We start from the raw sequence: 12109 nt of genomic DNA, 5'->3' as shown, positions 1-12109 counted from the left end.
ATCATATAATTAAACTATGATGTTCATTTCACCCAAAAAAACGTATTTATTTAAAATCTTATTCAAATTTGGACTAGCGAATGTAATTTCAAGAAGACTTTTTTTTTTAAAAAAAGAATCCTTGGTCTGGGTTTTTTCGCTAAAAACATTTATATTTTATGATACCGCAAAACTTATCATTTTAACTTTTTTCGTCTTTTAATAATTCACAGACTTGATCATTTAAAGGAAATATGTCATAGTCAACTAAATATCATACAGACGCTATATTATTTTACAAATTGCCTTAACTACATTGAGAAATTAAATGAATATAAAGCGTTCATTTAATATATATGTCGTAGTCAAAAAAATATCATACAGATGCTAAATTATTTTGAAATTGCCTTAACTACTCCGAGTATGCTTTTAAAATAAAGTAAGTCTATTTAACTTTTAAATCATTTTGTTGAATAATTACAGTTACTAATGGTTAAAAGTATCCTTCGAATAATTTTTTTTTTTAATGTATAAATTTTTAATGTAATAAAAATAATTTAAGTTTTTTATTTTTTATTCGCCTTGAAATTGCTTTGATGTTTGCGACCTGATGAACTCTCATCTACTTTTTCCTTATGTCTGATTCTTCCTCTGATGACGAAAAAAATAAGGCCTTTATGGATGAAATAAAAAGTTGGAAAGTAGAAAAATTAAAAGAATTTCTTCAAGCAAGGAGTATTCCTCTTGGTCAAAATCCTGCAAGAGGAAACTTGTTAAAAAACGTGTATTATGCCAGTAAACTTAAATTACCAGTTCAAAAAACCATGCAAGAAGAGACTAGATCTTTTCAAAAATTGAAATTAAAATCAGGTGTCCAGCTTCCCCATCCTAATGAAATTGGAAATTGGGTAATAAATAAAGAAATAGTAATAAAGTTATTACCAACTACAACTTATTCGGACATTGAAACTTATGCTTTTGATACTCATAGCTCTAAAGCTTTGAAAGAAGGACATTCTCTTTATTCTTCAGATCACTTAACTTCAGTATCTTTTAATAATTTATCAGATGCTGTAAAATTTTGTTATTTAAAAGGAACTATAGTACCTCAAACAAGAATAAACGATGAAAAATATGAGTCATGGGTATGTTTAAATAAAAATGGAAGTATATTATCTGCAGAATGCAAATGCATAGCCGGTTATGGAGAAAGCTGCAAACATATATTTGCTTTGTTATTTTTGTTGAAGAGTATGTGCGATTAGGAGAAAATGTAACTTGTACGTCAGTAAAACAAAAGTGGGGGACTAGAACTCAAAAAAGAAAATTACATGAGCCAGATATATTACAAAATATTTCTATTAAAAAAGTCAAACCTAGTATTGAAAATAAATGTCTTAAACTCAGTCGATTTTTATACGATCCTCGTCCTTATCATTTAAGGCAGTCAGATTTTACATTGGAAGATTGGGAAGCAGTTGCAGAATACACCGATGGAAAAAGTGCTGTAATTTGCCTAAAGCCAAATATACAGTCAGAATATTTAAAAAAAAACTACCTTCTGCAAACTTTAAACGAAACACTACCACCCACCATAGACCAATTAGTAGCTCAAATAGAATGTTGTTATGGAAATGAACGTTTAGCATTTAAATGTGATCAAAAAGTTTACTTTGGAAAAAATATAGAGTTGGAAGAATATCGTCATCGATCGCTCATGATGTTTGGAAAAAATTTGACGTTGACTTGATAGTGAAAAACAAAAAAGCAGCATTTTCTTTATGTGCTAAAAGATATATTAAGGAAATGAAAAAAAATCATAAAAACTTTGAATGTTATCAAACCGGCCTAATAATATCAATTGAAACACCTTATCTTGTAGCAAACCCAGATGGTATTACAAGTTGTACATGGTGTGGGTTTGGTTTGCTTGAAATTAAATGCCCATGGACATTTAGGCTAAAAAAAACTCTGAATATGCTCTAAGTGCGCAAAGTTTCCTAGAAAACAAATCTTGTGCAAACACATACACACTAAAAACTAGTCATAGATACAGTACGCAAATACAACATCAGTTATTAGTGGCTATCCACATGCTGATTTCTATGTATGTTTAGCCAGTGATCAAAACCGTGAAAGAATTTATTCTGATCCTGGCTATATTAAAAATGTGCAAAAGTTTCAAATATTTTTTACAGAATTTATTTTGCCTGAATTATTTATAAAGAAACTCGAAAAAGAGGAAATGGTTAAATTAATTTTATATGATCTCATAAAGAAGTGTGTTAATGATTTAGAAAGTAAACAACTTAATGAAACATTCAATTATGACATCATAAATCTTAAGCAACAGAAAACATGTGATATCGATCTGAACACATTTTGAAAACATTATTCTTAATATTTTTGCATGGTTTATTAATGTAACTTTTTTTTATAAAAAAAAAAAGAGTATAAAAAATTAAAATATCTTTTTTTTATATATATATTTATTAAGATTTAATTTATGTCAAATAAATTCTTTTACAATTGGTGGTTGTAAATTACTTAAAGCCCCAAAAATAACATAAATGTGATCAATGAGGTCTAGCATTGTTAATGATAACTCATTCTTACAAATCCTAAACTCTTTAAGTCGACGAATTGAGCGTTCTACATGGACACGTGATTGAGCAATTTCTTTGGCTGATAGAATTTTCGCTTGTGTAAAATGTTGTCCTTTTTTTTTAAAAGGTGGACAAACTAATACCACTTTTTTTTCCAAAAGCAAATCTTGGATATTAAAACCTCTGTCCGCCAAGCACATAGAACCTTCACAAAACATGTTAATAGCATTGCAGTCTTCTGTAATGTGTCTATCTGAAGCTTGGCCACCGTAAGCTAAAGAGATAAAACTGAAAGAACCAGTTTTTGTTGTAACAACTAACTTTTTTAATGTGTTACTACTTTTATAAGTACTAAATGTTTGATACTGTGCTTTTGCATTTGATGGTCTCTGAATTGTTTGCTCAGTGCAGTCTATTATACCTTCTACATTGTGCAACTTTCCAGAAAAATGTCTTGCTTTATACAATAAATTTGCTTCTCGTGTGGGCCATAAAAGAAGAGGCTTTAACTCATTTCCAAAATAAGTAATCCAGATATAGATAGTAATCCAAAATAGGTAACATTTTAACGTCTTTGCATCTCCAAAATTTAAGTTGCAAAACTACCATTAAAAAGTTTAATATGGTCTTTAATAATGTACTTTTCCGGATACCTTCTATCATTGCTACAGTTTTGAACAACGCAGTGATCATCCCCACCCATGTATAGATAATTGTTTACTTCCTTTAAAATATTGTTTTGATTTGTTTGCGCCTCGGTTATCCCATAATGCTTTTCGCTGGTTTCGCGCATAATCAATAGCGAAATGGTCTATTGCATTTACTCAGTAACTGGTCAGGTTTACATGAATAAAAGTCTAAGCAATTTGCTAGAATTTTTATTCACGTAGAGCTGAGCAATTACTCCAAAAACGCTAAGAAACAGCTTTTTTTATTCACCCGGCCTCATATTAGTTTAAGCTTTTTTTCTTGCTTCGAATCATAACACGACATTTGATTAAAAAACCAGCTAAAACAGTTTTTTAAAAATCAAAAAAATTGTTTTATAAAATACGAAAGCCTAAAGTTTCATAAGTTGTATATAATAAATTGTATATTATAAATCATGCTAGTAACATTCCATTCATTTAATATGAAGTTTAAGAATAAGTTGCTACTTGCTGTTTCGTTGCCGCCATTTAAAATGGCGGCATTTTAAATAGGCGAACCGTCAAAATACTAAAATTTTAAATTATTATAAACGTTTTTGCGTCAACATATAAAGATTAAGTATTAAGTACAGTCTTGATGTCGTTTTCTTTTTGTTTACGAAACAAAAAGTTACAAGCATAGTCCTGAAGTATTACAATGCGGTTGAACTTGCATCTGCTTTATACTTCCGTGGTTGAACTTACGCTAAGTTCAAAAATAAGTCAACAACATACTCACAGCACTTTCATTTACAAAAATGCACCCTGATGTTTATGTGTATTACTAAAAATTTCTTAAGATTGATTGAAGTTCGGCTTTTGTACAAAATTATGGAGAACCGTTTATGATTATAATTATGAAATTATGAAGAGCCGTATGCTTTTTCGTTATGAAGAGGTATACTATCATTATATAAAACTTTCGCTAAAATATTGTTTCCAGTTTTAAAAACATCACAACACAACTTTTCATAGTTTTACAAAGTCAATTGCAAATTCATTATGATTTTAATAAATTTCAAGTAAAGTATAAAATTTAATATAAAAATATCTTTTAAAACTTTAGTGTTTTAACGAGAAAGTTCAGTTGTTTAAAACTACAACTCTCGGTTATTTTTTATCTTTCTTTTTTTCTTATTCTCTTGCATATTATGTAAAAAATACGGAATAAAAAAATATAAATGACAAGTTAAATGAAAGATTGTTGACTTTTTGTCAAGTTTATTACTTACTTATAGTTAGCTAACGAATCACTTAAAAAATTCTCTTTTTGCTTTTTTATAAATAATTTATTACTATTATTGTTATTATTATGATTAACTTATTTTAACTACAAATTTCAAGAAATGGGCTTGCAACATTTATGTCCATCTACTAAACATTTTCCTTCGGCTTCTTCGTACCCTGGTAAACATGTGCGACTGTTATGAAGACAATGAGACTTTGGTTCGTTACAAATTGAGCGACAACATCTTTTGTTTGGTTCTATACAGCTACTTGCAGGTGCATCTTCGTGGTTGGGATTACATGGTTTTTCAATAGGTCCGCAATATGACAATGCTCCGCTGGAATCACACTCGGACTTCGTACATCCTAGATATTGTAAATGAAAAGTGCATTAAAAATTAAAATTTTTTATTTTTAAAATAATTAAGGTAGTAAGAAATTTTCTAAAATAATGATTTTTAAACTACGACTTGTGGCAAAACGTAACCAAGGTTACTTACCAACGTTATTTAATTACGTTACCAACGTTACCAACGTTATAAAAAGGGTTATAAAATAGACACAGTAAAAAAATACCCGTTATATTTTCAAAAAACATAACGCTAAATTTCGCGTTTTTAACGGGTAATTACCGCTACGTTTAATGTATAATTTGTATGATAAAACATAACTGCAAATACCGTTATACGAATTATATGTTCCACGTATAATTCGTATATATAAAACATAACGGTATTTTCCGTTATATTTTTTCCATACAAATTATAATACATTGTCAGTGTCCTTCATATTTTATGAACCTGCGTGTCCGTTAGAATTTGTATCACTGTTCCAATAAATTTTAATCCAATCTAACCAAGGACGTTTTAATAGATAGACGTTTAACGCATTGTAATAGATCAAAAGATCAATTACTGCGGTAGGAATTATTAGCGTCATTTTTTGAAATAATTTTACAAAATAAACCGACATTTAACCGACATTTTTGGTTTGCTAACTTCTTTCAGTAAATGTTTTATTACTCATAAAATACTAACTTTTGCAAAATATAAATGCATTTTATGTAATTAAGAATGTCTCGCGTATTTGAAATTTTCAAATTGAAAATATTTTAATGCAAGCTTTGTTTAATAATAACTTATTTGTAAACAAACTTTGACGTCAAAAATAATGTCTGTTTAAAAATGCAATATATGGCATAGTAACATGAATATTGTTATGTAAAAATAATTTTCTACATGATGTAGGATATATCATAGATCATTTAAAGATTGAACTAGAGATTGTTGGCATTACTCCCAACACTTTGAATTTACTATTTTCTTAAAGATTCAAAATTCTAATTTTTGACGGGAATCATATCGTTTTTTATCGTATTTTTTTTTACAAGTAGAGTTCTAGAATAATATGATTTAAAAACTTTTTGTTATTTACTTATACAGGAATTATACAAGGGTAATAGAATAAATAGAATAATTTTTAACAAAATAGTAAAGTATTATTATTCACAATACTTTAGTTGGATAGATTTTGATGTACAATCATATAAAAGTATTCCACGTGGCATAAATGATTCCTATTGTTTGGCTTTTGTTATTTATAACAATTGCAGGCACGCATATCTTGGCTTTTAAACAATGAGTTAAACGTACATCTGGTAAAACGTCCTTGATTGAACATAATGGTAATTACCTGTTGTAAAACACGAAATGGCGTTATGTTAGCGTTACTTTTCTGGCGTTACGCTAGCGTTACGTAAACGTTATGCTTGAATAACCTGATATAACGGGTATTACCCGTTATGTTTAATAACTTTAATAACTCAAAAATAATTTGGAAAAAAATAAATTTTATATATATATATATATTATATAATAAATATAATATATATATATATATATAATAAATTTTTTAAGCGCTTAGTCACAAAAATTTTTATTTGAGTCAATTCCATTTCTATATTTTATATACTGAAATCTATCATTTATTTAAATATTAGTTCTATTAAAAGACTCTAAGTCCTGAAAAATCTAAGTGAAACGTAACAGTTTCCCTCACCTGTTTTTTTGAAGCTTTAACCCAGTTTGACTTAACGTGTTTTGAAACGTTTTTTAAAACACGTAAAGTCAAACTGGGTTAAAGCTTCAAAACATGCTAAGACAGAACCCAATCAGATAAGCGATAAGTGACGTTATGTTGTTTTAAAAATGAAAGATCTGTTTATACTTATTATTAGTGCACTTTTTCTTGGCGCATCAAATTATTAAAAATTTATCACTTAATTCAAAAAGGCTGAAACTAGAGAAAGTTTTATAGCTGTTGGAGAAAAAGCTAACAACCATCTTACTGAGGGAGATGCATGGAAAAGAAAACAAAAAGAGAGGTAGTATTTTTTATTTATTTCTAAATTATAAGTAATAAATCTTTTAATCAACGCAATCCATATAGCTTATTTTTTTTATATCTACTCTTTGGTGTCTAATACACGGGAGAGGACTTTGAATAATTTTTACAAACTTTTTCTATTCATCCAAGCTTTTTAAGACCACCCTGCCCACATGAATTTTTTTTGTTTTTGTTAACAAAAATAACGGTAGAGGTGTACTTGATTCACGTGCGATTAAAACGATGATTTATCTTAGCCGTCGTTTAATTGAATTTAACCGTGGCGTTACTTTTTTTTTAAATTCTAAATATAGAAGACTTTTTCTAAGAACTGGAGATCGTGCCCCCCCCCCCCTATTACTTTGAAACCCGTGTCGTTGGCCCTGAAACTTAGTGATTTTCTCTAAATTTATTTTCTGCAAGCTTCTTAAATAATTTCTTATTTTTTATTATATATAAATTTATTTTCAACATTGCATTAGTAATAAATGTGTAAATATTATTTAAAAAAACAAAACAATAAAAAAGCAAAAAATAAACGATATTTGTAAAAATATATTTTTATAGATGTTATCTGACATTTTAATACCATTATAATGTAATGATTTTATGTAAAAATTTTATGAATATGTTTTTATATTTACGGCAACGTAAAAGCGGTATTTAATGATTTGCATTTTTGATGAAACTTGCAGAAGACCATTTAGTCTTCTGCAAGTTTTCCGCGTTCTTTTTACAGTGTTAGAGTGAATTTATTACTTTTGTAAAACCACTTTGTAATATTTTGTTTTTATTTATATATTCACTGTTAACGAATTTTTATTATGTCGTTACGAATTTGTAATATTAAGTAACAAAAAATAAATATAAAAAAAATAAGATAAATTAAGAGCGGACGCTTGTATAAAAAGCTTTTTAACAAAAATTTTGTTTTGGATGACAAATCTTATTTTACTTTGTCAAACTCCACAGTTGTTGGGAATAATGGGTATTACTCCAGTGACTCCAAGAATCTTTCTCCAGACCTCAATTACAAAAAAAAAAGCTTCGAAAATAAAGTATTGGTTTAGTTTGCAATTAGTCTCAAAGGTATGGCTAGATCAGTTATTAAGTAATCTGGCTTTTCTGTTGACAAAAATACATACAAAAAAGGTTGCATTGAAAATATTTTGATTTCATTCATACGTGAACCTAAATGCGTGTATCCTGATGACAATTATGTTTTTTGGCTTGACTAGAAGCTTCGACTCATTTTGCAAAAAATATAATTGCTTAGCTGGACAGTGAAAGTATCAATTATGTTCTTAAGAAAGATAATACTGCCAACTGTCCGGAGATAAGAAAGACTTTTGGGGTTATTTAAAAGGTTTAGTCTACAAGGGAAAGTGGGAAGCTAAAAATGTTCAAAAATTGTTTTTGAATAATTAAGAATTGTTTTACAAAAATTACTCAAAAAGTTACTTCTGCTGGATATGATCGACTACCTGGTTTATATTTATAAATTCTCATATTCCTGGCAATTGCTCTTGTAAATTTGCTGATATTTTATGTCTTTATGTCTTTTCTAACTAGAAATAATTGTTTAAAACATTAAAAATTTGCAATAGGATTGAAATGTCAATTACTGGAATTTTTTATGAACAATTAAAAAAAACAAGTTGTTTGGATATTTTTGGATCGAAAGTAACCAAAACGAGTAGTATATACTGGAGTAGTGGTAACTGGAATAACTCTATTGGAATATATATACAGTATCGGACAAAACAAGTGCAACCAAATAATGCTAATTTAGTTTCTTTATATAAAAGTGCTGCATTTTTTCAATTTAGAGAAATAACTATGTAACTGTTTAGAGACAAAGTTCTTTAAGTTTTATTCATCACAAAGTTCAATATTTGTACACGAAAATTAATAAATTAATCAAAAGTATTAAAAAAAGTTGATTTCCTTCTGGACAAAACAAGAGCAACTCGACAAAATGTTGACCAAGCTGTATTTTTCTATCAATATTTCGTGGCGAACCTTTTGTTGTCGATCATAGCCTTGCATTTTTGAGGCATAGATTCGATCAGGTGATCAATGAAACTTTGTGGAATCGCTGCCCAGGCCTTTTGGATTTATTCAAACAGTTGATCCTTATTACGAACACCTTCACAATTAATTCTGCGGTTGACAATCTCCCACAGGTTCTCGATAGGGTTGAGATCCGGAGATTGAGGCGGCCAATCCATCACCGATAGGTGGTTGTCTTGAAACCACTGCTTGACTACTTTTGCAGTGTGCTTCGGATCGTTGTCTTGCTGAAAATCGAGGCGTTTTCCGGCCGGTCGACGTACACGGCAAATGCCATCGCTCCCAATGATGTTGAACTTCGATTCATCACTGAACAGGACAGTTCGCTATTTCTGCACATTCCAGTCAATATGAGATGTAGCAAACAGGAGTGTATTCTTCTGGTTTTTTAGTGAAATCAGCGGTTTCTTTGCAGGGCGTCGAGAAAACAATCCGGCTTCAACAGCACGTCCAAGACTACCGGGAGCCATTTTTGCACTTGAAGTCATAAAAATAATAAAAATAAATAATCACGCTTCTCAAGACTTACCGTGTTACATTTACCTTGTGATGATACAATAATGCTCTGTGGAACACAACGTCTTGGTTGGATGTGGACTGTATTGATGTAATGAAACACTTGTTGTATTTCACTTCTTGTATTGATGTTCTTCGATAAAACACTTTGATAAAACTCACTTCGATAAACTGACTGACTGTCTTGATAATACTGACTGATTGACTTCCAGATTCTGACTGAATTACATGTCGATTTACATGTCTCTTATATAGTAAAATGAACCTGTGTGAACTTGTTCTGGAAGATTCTAGATGCTTCTTTTCGATGCTTCTGGAAGCTTCTGGATGCGTCTGGATGCTTCTGAATGTTTCTGGATATTTCTGGATGCTACTGGATGCTTCCAGATGCTTCTTCTGGAAACTTCTGGAAGCTTCTGCATGCTTCTGGAAATTTATGGAAACTTCTGGATACTTCCTTTTTTTATTAAAAAACTTCTGTGACGTTGACAAGGACCAGACTTAAGAAAATGAAACAAACCAAAAAAGTTGCACTTGTTCTGTCCGCTGCAAAATGGCACTTGTCAACAAAATTCTGCCTGTGTGCTGTCACCTGTTAGCTGATTGCTCATGTCATGGCATGCTATGACATCAGACTCCTGAACTGTTTGCTGTGGTAGTATAGTTCGTTTCGTTTTTAAGACATGTAAAATTAGGAACACTTTTTAGCATTGTTCAATGTTGGTTGCAAATGTTTTGTCCAATACTGTACATAAGCGTATTATGCCAAAAAATTAAAATTATAAAATTTTGGGCAATTTTTGGAGGCGTGTACAAATTGTTATTTTGTTGTTTGAGTCAGTTTAATCTGTGTCAAACACATTTCGGATCGTCCATAAATTACGTAACGCAAACTTTCACAATAAACAAAACAAAAAAGATCAAAAAGTTTTCCCTCGCATAGTTTTAATTTAAATAAAAAATCAAAATAGCTTTTTAAGTTTAATGAAAATCGCCGCGTAAAAGGGCCTAAAATCTCCTACTTTTGTTTTTTAAATATGTTTTGCGCTGCGTAATTTATGGACAATCCCTTTGCACGAGTTAGAATCACTTCACAATCATTATAAGTTAAACAAATATACAAAGAATATAAAAATATATCTGAAAAAAATTGAAATAGGTGGTTATTTTACAATTCAATTTTCAGGCCAATACTTTTGTAATTAACAAGCAAAATTATCCAAGTCACTTTTGATAATTTTGCTTCATAAATTGACTTTTTGTTCTATAGTTTTGTTAGGACTTAAATGATATATTCTTAAAATTTGTTTTAGATATGAAATAAAAACCAACTGACAAGTGATCGGCCCTTAGATCTGCTGAATAGCATTTATGCGAAGAAAGTTTCCCATGCACCAGTTTTTGTTACATATTTTTGACATTCCCAGTATCTGTGACTGAAGGCGAGAGATTCTTTAGAAAGTTAGCTCTGATTAAATAATTAACTAAGAGCTACAATGCGACAGGATTGTCTTAACAACTGTCTTATTCTTTCAATTGAAACAGATTTGACGAAGAAAGTTAATTACGATGTTGTTGCTTCCAATTTTGCTGCTAGGAAACAATCATTATACAATTTATACAATTTTGATATATTGTCCATAAAAAAGTTTAAAATATTTTTTCTTGCCTTGATGTGTTTAATTTTTTGATAGCAGACGTAATTTTCTTACTTAAAGTTCGCTGAGCATTTAATACTATTTTAATGTATTTAATACTATTTTTTAGAACTTTTACTTAAGTAAAAACTTACGTGAAAACTTAAGAATTTGGTAAGTTTCTGTGAGCTAGAGGTTACGCAAGGTTTGTGATTATGTCTTTGCATAACTTTCAAATTTAAGTAAAACTTACGCTAAAATTGCGTAAATTTTTGATTTACAAAAGTGTTGTGAATCCGCACCCGAATCCTCAACATAAAGATTAAAAAAGAAAAGCTAAATAATTTTCTTATTGAATGAAAATGTACTTTTTGTACGATTTCTTTTACAAACTTGGCGATCTGACAAATATTCTAATACGAATTTAAACTTTCTAGTCATTAATTATAGACACTATTCAAGGATTTAAGCTACTACAAATTTTGAGAATTTTTAATTAGCGATTTATATGAATGAATGTCATTAAAACTCTAATTGAGATTCAGAAGTTGAGAACCAGTGTTTTAAACAACAGTGTTGTAATGAACAGATTCTAAACATCGGTCAGGATCACTCTTAATGGCATCCTAATTTATTTAACAAAATAACGAGGTGGTCTTTAATAACATGAACTTTCCATCCCATTGAAAGATTGTGGTTAAAATTAATAATTACATAAGTTTCAGTTTTATAAATCAAAATAAAAACTAAAACTTGATGGTATATAAATATAAATATGGTATAAATAAGAATAGCTTTTATACTTACTTTATATTTAATAATTTCTTGCCTAAAAATTTTACCAATGCTAAACTATCCAATGGTTACTTAGCCAGACACTAATAACTGGATCCTTACGCAAAAAATTTGAAATCACTATTACAATTTTTATCAGCTAATGAAGTTCAGGTAAAGCATGTAAACCAAGTATATTATTATCACCAGCTAAAGTAGACAT

General features: G+C 29.5%; 1 protein-coding gene across 1 annotated transcript; it reads right to left on the bottom strand.

The window, feature by feature from the left end:
* Positions 1 to 2488: 2488 nt before the first annotated feature.
* On the bottom strand, positions 2489 to 3378 carry LOC136081206 (uncharacterized). Its single transcript, XM_065798504.1, has 2 exons — positions 3307 to 3378; positions 2489 to 3187 (listed from the first exon to the last, which is right to left on the bottom strand). Exons 1-2 carry the CDS (start codon positions 3376 to 3378, stop codon positions 2489 to 2491), a joined length of 771 nt encoding a protein of 256 aa, XP_065654576.1.
* Between the last annotated feature and the right edge of the window lie 8731 nt (positions 3379 to 12109).

This window comes from Hydra vulgaris, chromosome 06, assembly GCF_038396675.1.
Source record: "Hydra vulgaris chromosome 06, alternate assembly HydraT2T_AEP".
NCBI lineage: Eukaryota > Metazoa > Cnidaria > Hydrozoa > Anthoathecata > Hydridae > Hydra > Hydra vulgaris.
Note: the sequence above shows the minus strand (reverse complement) of the source record. Positions and strands in the feature narration are given on the sequence as shown.